The 13743-nt window shown below is 48.2% G+C and overlaps 1 protein-coding gene across 5 annotated transcripts in view; it reads left to right on the forward strand.

The window, feature by feature from the left end:
• The window catches only part of DCAF4 (DDB1 and CUL4 associated factor 4), a 108835-nt gene that overhangs the window by 63046 nt on the left and 32046 nt on the right, over positions 1–13743 (forward strand). For all 5 annotated transcript variants that reach the window (XM_085870141.1, XM_085870139.1, XM_085870138.1 and 2 more), the window contains exon 8: positions 2966–3045. In XM_085870141.1, the coding sequence (XP_085726267.1) occupies positions 2966–3045 (80 nt within the window). The remainder of the gene's footprint in view (positions 1–2965; positions 3046–13743) is intronic.

The following is a 13743-nucleotide window of genomic DNA, read 5'->3' on the forward strand; positions in this document are numbered from 1 at the left end:
TTTTTTCCCTTGGAGTTTGAGGTTGATGGCATTCAGCACTTCGAAGATGTCCACCAGGTAAGCTAGAGAAAGCAAAAATCCTTCAGACTGGAACTTGTCATGGAGATCTGCTTTCTGCTGCGAATGTAGAAATGTTGCCACTTCTTGTCGTAGTTCATAAAGCCGTCCAAGCATGTTTCCCTTTGAAAGCCATCGTGCGTTTGTGTGGAAAAGCAAGGCTTGATGTTCAGAATCCATATCCACACACAGCTGTTTGAAGAGAGGACTGTTTAAGGCTCCAGCTTTGATGAAGTTGACTACCTTGATAGCCAGGTTCATGACATCCCTCATTTCAGAAGGTAGAGTTCTGGATGCTAAGGCTTCACAATGAAGGATGCAGTGCATAGCTATAGCAGATGGACTTTTTTCTTTCACTCTTGTTATGACATCAGATTGCAAACCAAGCATGGCCAGAGCTCCATCAGTACACACCCCTACCAGCGAGTCTCACGAAAGTTGATTTTCCTTGAAGAAGTTTGATACCACTTGAAAAATATTTGTTGCTGTTGTATAACTTTCCATGGGATGGCAGAAGAGCATTTCCTCTTTTACACTATTGCCTGACATGAAACGAGCATACATCAGTAGCTGAGAACACTGAGCAACATCAGTCGTTTCGTCCAACTGGATTGCAAATACAGGAGAAGCTCTTACTTGGTCGAGAACTTGATCTTTGTCTTGAGACATTTCATCGATCCTTCCCTTGACGGTATCGTTTGATGGAGAGATTGGGAAAGCTTGTTTACACTATCCTTCCCCAGAACGAGCTCTGCTGCACGCAGTACACTTGGTTTTATGAGAATCTCTCCAATGTTTTGGCTCCTTTTGCTCTTTGCAATCAACATGGCGATCTAATAGGAAGCCTCAACAACCTTTGAAGTCTGTTGCCGAAATGCTCCACTGCTGTCCATCTTAGCTTGCTTCAAGGACTGCCTTTTTGTTTCAACGAATGCCTTGGGTTTGGCAGCTAGAGCAGGATGGATTGTCTTCAAATGGCGTTCCAAGCGTGTGGGCCGCATGCCATCATTGCTCAGAGTCTTGGAGCATATTACGCACTGGGGTACCTCTGTGTCACCCTTTTGGAGGGACACAAATCCAAATCGAATATATTCGTCAAGATACTTCCACTTTTTTGCACTCATTGTGAATGATTTAGTTTGAAATGGGTACTGCAAATCTGTGAAATGTATTTTAAATATTAATATTAATCTGAATATTAGATTTAAATAAATGTTAAATTTTTAAATTAATTTTAATACAGAAAATGGGAGGCCGAGTACCGAATAGAAAACGAAAATTATTAAAGGTGATACTTTTGTTTTTTTGATGTTTAATGGTTCATCACAATATTATGCAAACACTTGTTATATTAAGAGAATTCCAAAAAGAATTAGAGAAATTCTTACTTTTTTCTCCAGGCTCGTGCCCCCTCTGGAAATTACTCATGTCCCCCAGGTTAAGAGCCAATGAACTAGACTATGCACTCCCCATTCAGCACGTACAAATCAGATGGCCACATTAGAAAGCTTGGCCGCCATCACCATTCCGGGCCACCGAGCTCAGAGAACCCCAATGTGCCCATGCATTTTCACGTGAAAACTCTGTGGATAGTCTTTGCTCTAATCCACTCGATGTACATTATTAACTCAATCTCCCTGCCTTTTTCACTATTAAATGTATTTACATTCTCTGTTGAAGGTCCAGTATATAGTACTCAGTTGTGGGAGTGAAGGAAAATGTTGAAGGAAAGTTTGTAAGTTATTCATTAAATGATTGGTTTCATCAAATCCAATAACCCAGTGATTCCCTGTGAAATGGTCAATGTAAAATCGTATCCAGCATTATGTGATGTAGCAATTGTGAGATAACTAATTGATGTTTCATCCTTTATTGAAGTCAAATTATATAGTTGGTTAAACAGTAGTTCTGTACCACTTCCATGTGGGCCCGTATTTATTGTATATTATAGTGGGCCTGTTTGTCCATTGGACACAATTTTCATTGGTCCTCACGCCCTTGTAGCATACCTGCTTGCTGTACTGCTTGAGCATTAGCTTGCCTTTCACCAAGCCAAAGGTGTTTCGGCCAGGTTGGGGGGTGGGGGGAGGGGGGGAGTTGTACGTTCATTTTTATTATTATTGCCAAATGAAACTCGTTTTTATTTCTATGACTATTCATTGTATTGTTGAACTGATGCATGATTTAACCAACTCGTCGATTGTTTGGATTAAACAATGTTGATGTTAGTCAGTCTAAGACTACGGTTAACTTTAACATGGTTATGGTCGAGTAGTAAAGTATGACTAACTCGTTATCATTTGACATTACATACTCTGACATTATGTTCTCTACTATACTACTCACTTATGAAACGAAATTCCACTACTTCTTTTCCTTTGGTTGGTACAACTGCAGCAAGCACAGCTTTCCGGCATTTTTTAAGCATTTCAGATGCAATTTTGCTTGGAACGATGATGGTCAACAAGCTTTCTAATCTGGCCATGATTTAATCTTAACTCTGCCCTCTAGTAGTTGAAATGTAACTGTGGTTAAAACCCACCTGGGGTTATATTTCTGCCCTGACACCTGGTCTGGCCTTCAGGTGATTCTAGTGCTTCCAGGGGGATATTGAATGGCTGCAAATGCTGTCTTATAAAGTCGTGCCACCCAAAATCCTAACCAATATTATAGTTTAGAAAACAAGAGTGCAGTAATTGATCTGATTGTAACACAAATCATTGTTGTAGAATCTCTCCTTTCTTTTGACTTTCGAAAATAATTTCAGCAAAGCGAAAAAAAACAACAAGATTCAAGCATTGTGTGGAAAAGTAAAGGCACTTTGAGCAAAATAAGCCACGGATGTAAGTACCAACTATGTGAACACCATCTGTACTCGTAAAGACCTTGATTTGTTGACTGTGAACAGATTGAGTCTGATGGGTTATGTGGATACCTCTGGATGTGTCAGCCTCCTCCCAGCATCTCTCTTCTTGCCTGATGATCATGGTAAGGGCTGGAAATTATGGAGTTGTTTATTTAAAAATATGATTTGATCGGCTTCATATACGACTAAGATGGAGAAGAAGTTCGTGGCACGTGAATTACCCCTAGCACGTAAATTCCCCTTCTACAAATTCATCTCTTGGTTGAAGCAGAGGAATCTCATTGAAATATTTGGCTCACCAGCACCGAGGTCTACCAGGCCTGTGTTTTGCAATAATCGCTGCTAATCCAAGATGTTGCATTTCATAAATGTTACTGCTATATAGTCACTTAACTTTTTTTTTATTTATGGGCTGATTGCTCTCATCAGGGTTGATTTGGTATCCTCTTGCACAGGTAATACTTGAAAACTCAAAAATATTTTTAAAAAACGAGCTTTTAATCCCTCTTAAAACCACAGGCAATGAAAAGCGGATGCAAGAGAGTCCCTGCATCATGCCTCCGGCCAGGTAGCCAAAACCAAAGTCTCCAAAGAGCAAGAGAAGAAGCGAAAAGCGGGGTTAAGCAATTGGTTCATGTCTGTCTGTCCATCCATCCATCTTATCAGTTTATGATTGAGGAGCAACTTATTGAAATTGAATGTTATATTTTGAACATGAATCGGAAGACAAACCTGCTGTTGAACGCTACTTTGTCTCTGAATTTGTTCCAATCACACATGCGTAGAGAAGAGTGAGATAATATTTTTACTCTGCCTGCCTGCCTGCCTGCCTGCCTGGCAAAGAAAATTGAAAATCATTCCAAACAGGAAACCCCCTGTTTTTATGAACATTATAAAGGACACATACAACAGGCACGAATAACTTGCGTAACCTGGTAGATGGGGTGGTGCAAAAGACACTGGGCAAAAAGGCAGTAAAACCCGGAATTTATTTACACGAATTTTACAATCTTTGTTTTATTTAAATTGAATTATATTCTTGAATATTATAGAACACAAATCACCTTCATAATACTTCCAAATAACCTCCAGTTTTGCAGTACTGGGGCGTGCTCTATAGTGTGGTGTACAAAGCTGTGTATAAGACTGCCTCCAGAGTGCTAAACTTATGGATTTGTTTTGAAAACTATCTTTAAAATCATTATTTTAAAATTGAAGAATATTGTTATGGGTTCAGAGCAAGCGTGCCGGGATGCACGAGAGGGTCGCTCGGACATGCCACTCGACTTCTGACCGTGAGACCACCAGGCCAGAAATAACTTCGCGGCCAAACGGGTTGTGAAGCAACCACAGACGCTGATTGAAGCAATTCAATCGAGCAGGTTCTTCACTCCCTTAGTCACGTTGCCTTACTTATTGATCCAATTACTTCAACTGGGGCACCATTCCCTCAATGACCACCCGTGTACTTATTACGGCTGAGCAAACCGTGGGGTGGATGCTGGCTAAATGAGCGGAGCGAATCAGTGGGGTACAATCATCCAGTCTATCTAATGTCAGACCTCCGTACACACTTATGTCGGACCCATGAAGGAAAAGGGCAACCGGGCAGGTTTGAAAGCATAGTTTACCAAAGACTGAAGCACGTATTGACAATCACAATCAATACGGCATATATTTACAGGAGCATTCAAGCACATGCACAGATCAAAAGGCACAAAGAAAAAATAATTACCTCTAGCACGTAAATTCCCCTTCTACAATCTTAATTACCCACAACAAAAGACAGGCATGCCACACAATCAGACCGGGAAGAGTAGGCAGTAAGAAGACAAGAGCAGAGCGTGGTTACAGCCCCTGACTCACCATACACAGACAACCGGGCCTGTGTCGATCCAAAGTGAGGGACAAGATCGGTGGGGGAACTGGTGATATATGGAGTGTCAGTGTAGTGTCAGATACTGTGTGTTTCGGCAGGCAAGAACGGCAGCAGCCCTCGTGGTCCAGACCGGCAAACGACAGAGGCTCATGCGGACTTGTGCATGCTCGTAACGGGCCAGCTCCCCCCTGGTGACTCTCATGGTTCTGGCAGGCAGATGATAAGATGCTCTTAGCAAAAGAAAGAGAGCGAACGTTCACTCGCTCACTCTGGCTTTTACGAGGCGTAGTCATGGTGCTTTGGGCATCTTTCTGCTTGCTCGTGCTCCATTTCCATTGGCTCCCAGCGTGCCGAGCTTTCGAGCGACTTCCAGAAAAGTCTGCGGGCACTGAGTGCCACGCCTCCTTCTGGAAGAATCATCGGTGGTGGTACTCTCCATTTCAGCGTGATTCTGTACATCTGACCTCTGAAGAGAACAGTTGTTGGTACTTGCCCTCACCGATTGCTCTTTTGCGTCCCCAGCAGATGAGCGACAGAACCTGTGAGAGTATAGCTTTCCAATGAAGTGTGAGAAAGTCTCAATGTAACTGTGAATGGTCTGATAACTGTGTTCAATACGTTACACATAGGTTCAAAGCACGTTACTCATAGGTTAGAAAGAAGTTTCGGGTATGCTAAACATTACCTGGACGTGTTTCGACTAATGAGTAACTTACAAGTAACGTGTGTCAACGATCGCATAACGTGCCTACAACTTATGGCCAGCATATGCGGAATGTGAGTCATACGCTGGCATACATCTAAAAAATTTCAACATGCTTAAAATTTGTCGGCATACTACGACGTATGCCAGTGTGCTTCAGCGTGCTCTTAACATATACAAAACTTATCCATAACGTATTAGGCAAATTTTTCATACGTCGGCATACGCCAGCTAAAAACGTCAAGGTGTGACAGCGGCTTGACACTTCGATGTCTAGTGCGGTTATGATTTGAATCGTCGAGCCGCAGCCTTTTAATAGGCTACGCCACGTGATCGTCGGCGATACGCTGCCGCACGCTATGCATACGTTAGACTATTGTTGGGCATAGGTTGTGAACGCCGACAACACGCTCAGCATTCGTTGATACAAGTTATCTATATGTTATCAAAACGTTCTGTGTACGTTACTAATACATTATGCATACGTCCAACTCGTTATGCATACGTCCAAAACTGGAAAAAAAACCATCAATAGTTCAGCGTACGCCAGCGTTTTACATACATTTTGATACCTTGCCATACGCTGGCTAAAACGTCAAGGTGTGACGGGGCCTTCAGGACCACTATATGTTGTATACCAGAGCCGAGGGGAAGTGCCGGCTTCGCAGAACTGCAACAATATAAATACTGATAATATCGCCTCTTCCCAAGGGGTTTTTTGTTCTTGAACGAACCTTGTGTTAATGTGTATAAATAGCTTATCATGGTGTTTTGTGGGGCAAGCCCCCCCCCACCCCCAAGAAGATGAGGAAGAAGAGGCCTACCAGAAGTTAAAAATTATATATATATATATATATATATATATATATATTATTTCTGTTAACGTCTGCGCGTAATTTGACGTTTCTCCTCCGAAACTGCCGGATGGATTGTCGCCACTTTCGGCATGCGGGTGCTCTGTGGTATAATGAACAGCATCGGCTATGTGAGATCGCGCCAGATGGACAGGTTTTGGGAATTTTGGCGATTTTTAAATTTTTTTCATTCGTTTGCATGGCGACGTGTGACGTCACCGCTGAGAGGCTTAATGATGTCATGACATGATCGGTCATTCGCTGACATCATTACGTCTGTCGTCGACAGACCGTCACCGCTGAGAGGCGTAATGCCACTCCGAGAAAACAGCGTCTGTAATGTAAAATCCTCTTCTGCACATGCTGACTACCTCAGAAGGTGAATTTGACACAAATAATGTAACAAGAAACATTGTATATAAGGAAATTCGATAAATCACATTGTGAACACTAGATATATTGACGTCCTCACGAAACTTTGCGCAGAGCACGGGTTTGGCTAATATATATGTATATATGTATGTATATATATATATATATATATATATATATATATATATATGTATATATGTGTATGTATATGTATATATGTGTATATATATGTATATATGTGTGTATATGTATATATATATGTATGTATGTATATATATGTATATATATATGTATATGTATGTATGTATATATATATATGTATGTATATATATATATGTGTATATATATGTATGTATGTATATATATATATATATATATATGTATGTATGTATGTATATGTATATATATATATATATATATATATATTGTTGCGGATTTCGCGCCCGCCGGCGTGCTGACGGCCACGTAACTCGAATCGCGGCACGTCGCCCACCGGACGGACAATCCAGTCGTGACCCTCTCGGACTAACGCCGGGAACCAGTCACGGGTGGACCTTTCGGTCTCACCGCGATCGAGCCAATCAGCCCCCGCGTGGGATAGGGTTGCTCGCCAAATTCGACCTACCTAAGTACCCACGCGGAGGGTGGACCGGGCGATCGCACCTCGCCGCAGGTCGACTTCGGACACGGGCCACTTAAGCGACCCGTTCCGTACTATCAGAATAACCGAGCGGTGTTATCGTCGACCTCGACGGTTCGATTAATTATCGGGCATACTCAGCCCACTACCAACCCTTTACGTGAAGCAAGATGAGGGTTCAATGGGGGAAAAGACGAAGCGAAGCGGGAGAACAGTTCAACAATAAAGCACATTTATTCGCGGCACACGGGAAGCACACAAATACAATTCCACCAAATGCACACAAAAAAAAGAAAACACAATTCCATTTACACAAAAAGCAAACATAAAAGTGAAAACACAGTGCAGAGCTAATACCGACTACCGAGCACACGGCAACACTTATACAATTCTACTTCACAGACGGCGCCGACAACACATACCCAAAACCAAGGAAAAGAAATCCCCCAAGAATGAGGCAGGCCTGAGGCCGAGACCGGGTCGGGCCTACCCGTCTGGTGATGAGACGCGGAGCGGCGATGGCCCCGCAACCCGCGGGCCTCGTGGACGGTGTCTGGTAGGGGGTGGGAACGGGGCCCCCTTGGTCGCACTATCTCAGCGCGGGGGGAAACAGGAGGGGGTTGCTGATGCTCGGGGTATAGAGGATCTTTATTATCCCTGGTGTGCGTCTCCACCTCGGCCAGGTCGCGCTGCCGGCCTCCCTCGGGCGTGCAGCTCCTGGCACCGACGCGAGCACCCCCTCGTCCGACTCTCTTCAGCTTCTCCAGCCACTGCAGGCTTCGGGCTCCAGACTTCCACACTCGTCCCCTCCGTTCCGACTCCTTCTCGTTCTCGTTCTCCTTCTCGTTTTCGTTCTCGTTCTCGTTCTCGTTTTCCTCCCTCTGACTGACGAACACCGTCCTTTTATCCCCCCGTAACTTCGCCTTTGACCCCCTCCCTTTGACCTTTCACCTCGCTCCCCATTGGCCCGAGAAAAAGTGGGCGTGAAGGCTTTTTGATCCACAAATTTGCATATATCATCGCCCTGGGGGCGGGGCCAATTCGCCCCTCGCTCACCGATTGGACGGCAAAAAGTGGGCGTGTGTCGTTTTTGATCCGTTTTTGAAGCACAAAATCCGTGATTTTGTACACGCTGTTCGACGCGCGTTCTGCATGAGTCCAACACCGGTACCCACAGCGGGGCAAGAACGGTGGCGATGCTACGGTTGCGAGGTGTGACGGGGAGGTCGTGGCGGTTGTGGTGAAGCGGCGTTGTGGTTGGTGGTTGATGTTGTGGTTGTGATGGTAATCATGGCGGTTGGTCCAAAATAAAGATAGTAAAAGAAAAACGGCTATCCTGAAGAGTCGCAGCACGTATAAATGACATGTATTCCCACTAGACAACGGGTTTGGGCCTAACTACACATGCACTTCCCGAGATACCTCACCGAAGGGACCTGAATGGTGGTTTGCGAATCTGGTAACCACAACACTACCCCCTTCCCTTTTTACAGACTCGTCCCGAGTCGTCAAATTTTCGTGTGCCATCATGTGTAGTTTTCCCCTAGTACATTTTACCTACGGATCCCTGAGTGCGACATTCATGGTATTCGTGTCCCCAAAATAAATAACCTGAGGGCTGCGTAACTATCTAAACAAACTCACTCACACGGACGACTTAAATAAAATTGCCGGCGCTAGACAGACATGCCGGGGGAGCACTCATATGTACAGTACATCTTAACCTTAACTTACAAATTTTACACTAAACCATGGCCCAGGATCAATGAACTCTGCAAAAGAAAAGCAGTTAGCAGGGAGCCAGGCTGCCCACATGCAGTCTCTGGCTCAAACAATGCAGGTGACAGGGAACGTGGCTGGCTGCTCACACGCAGTCCAAGGCCTTCCCTTTTGAACTGAACGCAGTGAACCACAACGGTGCATGGGCTGCACAACGCAGTCTCCGTGCCAGCTCAAGTGGCACACGCAATGAGCACAACGAATGTATGCATGAATGGATGGACGCAAAACACGGTGCACGGGCCGCCACTGCAGGCCCGTGTTGTAGCTGCCAACAGAGCAGTTCTTGCAGCTGGCAAACTGTTGCTTTTAGATCCTGGCGCACATGGAAATGAACAGGGGGGGGCAAAGCAAAAATTGAACGGGGCGGTGAACCTGGGCAGTGGGCATGGCATGGCAAAGGCAGCAGGCAAACACAGCCCGCAGAAGAAGGCCGCTGCAGGCAAACACAGCCGGCAGATGAACTGGCCGGCACAGGCCTTGAAGAAAAACAGCCAGCAGATGAACTGGCCGGCACAGGCCTTGCAGCACAGCAGCTGCAGACGATCCAGCCGGCACAGGCCTTGCAGCACAGCAGCTGCAGACGAAGTTGGCCGGCCTCCGCCTTGAAGCAAAACACGGCCAGCCGATGAAGTTGGCCAGCTCTTGCCGTTCAGTGGAGGTTGGTGGAGGGAGTGCGGTGGTGCTGGCCACTTGGAAGGCGGGCTCGGACCTACCTACCTGTCTCCCTCCCAACCTATCGCCTTTGCCTGTCACTGTACATACCCACTCCCTTAATTTGTCAAACTCCAATTTAGCCCCAACTTAATTTTTTTTTTTTTTTTTTATTTTCCCACTATAAATCGTCCCCTAACCCCCTTTATCGTCCTTGTTCGGCTAACCTATTCTGTCACCTAGCCTACTCCCAACCCCTACGTTCCCTTCCCGGAGGGGAACAAGGGAGAGCTAACGTCCTGTGTCGAGGCCCAACTCAAGCCTCAGAATGGCCTCCCCAGAGTTCGGCGATCTTAACACCAAGTGGGTCCAGCAGCCCACAACGACAGCGAGGGGATGGATGGTGCGGAGGGGTACATCTCCTAATCTACCCTAACCATTTAACTGTTAAACTACCCCGGGGCTTTCAACAAGCGCCTCTCGCTTAAACTATTGGTTCTATAAACCCAGATTCCCGTCGCCTGTGTTGGTGTCCTTACAATTTCGGGCCTCGCCCCCCAATTTTCTCTCCGTGCCCTCACACGATCTCCTGGCTGGGACACGTGGCTCCCTTTGGCAGGCACGACCCTCTGCCCATTCTCCCGCTATGGCACCCCCGGGCACTACACTGCCTCCGAGCCTACCAGCTCCCTAGCACCGGGGAGTGCCCCCCATGGCACCTCCCCTGAAACGCACACGTGGCAGGCCGGCCTCCCGGGCCCCTTTCCGAGGGTCACCCGTGCCCACAACACTGCCCACGCAGCTAATGGCGCCCCGGGCCCCCGCACCAAGCAGGCGCACCCGTGCCCACTACTCTATCCCGGCCCCCCATGGGCCCTTGGCCTACCACGGCCGACTAGCCTGGTGCCCGGGGTACCCACTCAGCGATACTCACCTTTCGCAGCCACGCTCCCAAGCCTGTCAACAGGGCTCCTGCACCCCTCCAAATGGGTCTCGAGCCTACTTTCCCACCAACAACAAAACGACCTCCATTTTTCAATTTGACTAACCCAGCTAACTCACTCTACACTGACCCCGGGGTCCCTTGGGCGGGAGTCACTCCTCCCCCCAATCACTCATCGCACCATGCATTCCCCATTCACTCCACTCACACAGACCCGCTGGCCTCACTCACTCAACAAGTACTCACCTCACAACTCACCAACTCTTCAACACACACACAGCTGAACTCTGCCATCCTTCTATCTGCATCCCCTAACTAACTCGTGCTCCCACGTCGTCCCTTATACTATAGCACGTTCCTTTTAACACTACGTAGCTAAGCTACGTCCCCTCTACACATTCACTGCCTGTCACTGTCTCAAATGTAATCCCATTTTATTTCCCAACCTAAATCTCGCTACAATCCCTCTATCTAATCCATTCCACGGACTCCATGAGGACTTACCCCTGCCCCATGAAGTCGGTCTAACTAAGCTAACCCTTCCCCCTAACTAGTTTTCATCCTGTGCCCAGGTCAAGGGGGTCTTCCACCCCTTGCCCAGTAATCCTGTACACCCGAAAGTGAGGCTTGCTTTTTTTTTTTCATGCGCAGCACCTGCGCGGCAACTCAGAGCTCGCGCACTTTACACCTGCCCGTGACGTCATGCAGCTGCACGTGTTCCTCGTCCCTCCTTGGACGGGACCATCCGGCAGAGATACCCCTCCTGCCGGATTCCAACCACACGTGCAGCCATGACGTCACCGTGCGCATAAAAAAAACACAAGCCCCATGTCTCGAGGGGTTCCCCACGCGAACACATGTGCTTTGCCCGTTGGAGCTTAACACACACGATCGCGTGGAGAACCCGTCCGTCCAAATCCATTCACCTGCCTAAACTTTGTCCGTCCGCGGGATCGGCAAATCCACCGCGTGCGTTTCCGGACCGGGACTTCACTCTCGCAAGCGAGCACGTGGCGGTCTCGTGCGTTGCACAGCACGAACCGCGTGCTCACTGCTGGGCGAACCCGGCTCGGTCCCCGAAACAACTACAGCCGCTACTCGGCTTTCGTTTCTCCCATGTCGCCGTCTCCGTCTCCATTCAACCCACGCACATCTGTGTGTTACGACGCACACAGTCCACTCCATCACATTCACACCGGGAGATGCGGCTGCGTGCTCCCGCATGCCAACCGACATCTCCCTCACATACCGCTCTCTCACACACACGGTCTCCCTTGCATTCAGCGACCTTGCACACAGCCGTTCACTCACGCATGCCTCACTACTCACACAAACCATACTACTCACACGTGGTGCTCCATTCACTCGCGCGGGGGCACTCACCCGCGGTGCCTCGCCCACACACGCGAGGGCACTCAACCGCGGTGCCTCATCCACACACCGTGCGACACTCACACACGCGGTCACTTCCACACGCGGTGCCTCATCCACACACGCGGGGGCACTAACCCGCGGTTCCTCACTCATACTGGCCGTTTCACTCACACACACGGCCTCTTCCACACACGGTTCGCTGGGAAGCACACACTCCGGCACCATCGCCACCACACCACTCACACACGGGGTCGCTTCCACACACAGGGACGCACTCACACCTTTCACCACACACACAGGGACAACCACACTGGGGATTCGCGTCCCCACAAGGGTCTCCGGGGCCTCTATACCCCCCAAGCTTTCCAAGCACCCGTTCACAGCACTCCTCCCCTCAACCTCGCAAAGCACGACCGAACTCACCTGGTCATGACTCGCCTCAAGGGGGCATACTCCCTCCCCTCGTTCTTGGAGAGGAGGCCATCCAGGTGCTCGCACTGGGTCCCGACACGCTCTGCGAGCTCACCCCCATTATCCTCCACTACCTCCGTGTGTGTGTGTGTGCGTCACTTACCTTGTCCAATTCACCCTCCATCTCCCGTGTCTCTATACATTTTATTCTTTCTGTCGTCTCCTCGTGTCTATTGGTCTCTGCTTCTTTCTGGCGTCTTTCTCTTATCTTTAAGTAGGTCCACCTTGCTTTCTCCTTAAGTCGCTCCCGTCCTTCCCTGTTTTTCACTCCTTGCTCTTTCACGATCTCCGCGTACCTCATCCTTGCTTTCCGTATTAATTGTTCTTTTCTCTCCCTCCCAATTACTTTCACCTCGTCTCTTGTCTCCCGAATTATTTTCTTACCCGCCTCCACCGCGGGCCTGTCAGCCGCTGCACCCCCTCCCAGCTCGTTCGTTCCGAAACGTGGAGTCGCCATTTTGAGCTCCCTGCTCACGGCCTTCATGCCCGCCTGCAGGCTTCGGCCCATGTTCTGCGTCTCACCCCGGAACTTTTTCATCTCTTCCCTCATTTGCTGTGTATTCGCATCCATCGTCGTTTTCACTTCATTTGTATTCGCATCCATCTTTTCGTTCATGCCTTTCATTTCGTTTTTATTTCATTTGTCATTGCCGCATTCATTTGTGCCAGCATGGTGAATAGCTGGGCCATGTCGGATGCACTCAAGTGAGCCATTTCGGCAGGGGTTGGGGAAGGGTCTTGGTGGAGAGGGGGGAGGTGTCATACACCGCGGCCGCTGCCGCACCCACCTCGGGCCCTGGGTTCAGTTGGGCGAGTCCGTGTTCCTGCACAATCAACATTACGTGCTCGGGGATTCCATTCTGGTCCATGGATTCTTCATTACTACACATATACATTTCTAATAGCCCCGGCCAGCGCTCGCCTTGAGAGGCCATCTTGTTTCGCGTGAAGGGTTAATTTCGCTCGCTCGTAATTTGGAGGGAATCGGGGTCGCTTCTCTCACCCCTGGACCGATTCCCGTAAATTTAGCCGGAGACAGGAGAGCCCGTTGTCCTGTTCTCCGATACCAGTGCCGCGAGGAGGGCGATGAATTTGTATCCCACGACCTGACACCAGTGTTGCGGATTTCGCGCCCGCCGGCGTGCTGACGG

The sequence above is a fragment of the Eptatretus burgeri genome, chromosome 2, assembly GCF_056783735.1.
Source record: "Eptatretus burgeri isolate ZD-2024b chromosome 2, Ebu_testis_v1, whole genome shotgun sequence".
NCBI lineage: Eukaryota > Metazoa > Chordata > Myxini > Myxiniformes > Myxinidae > Eptatretus > Eptatretus burgeri.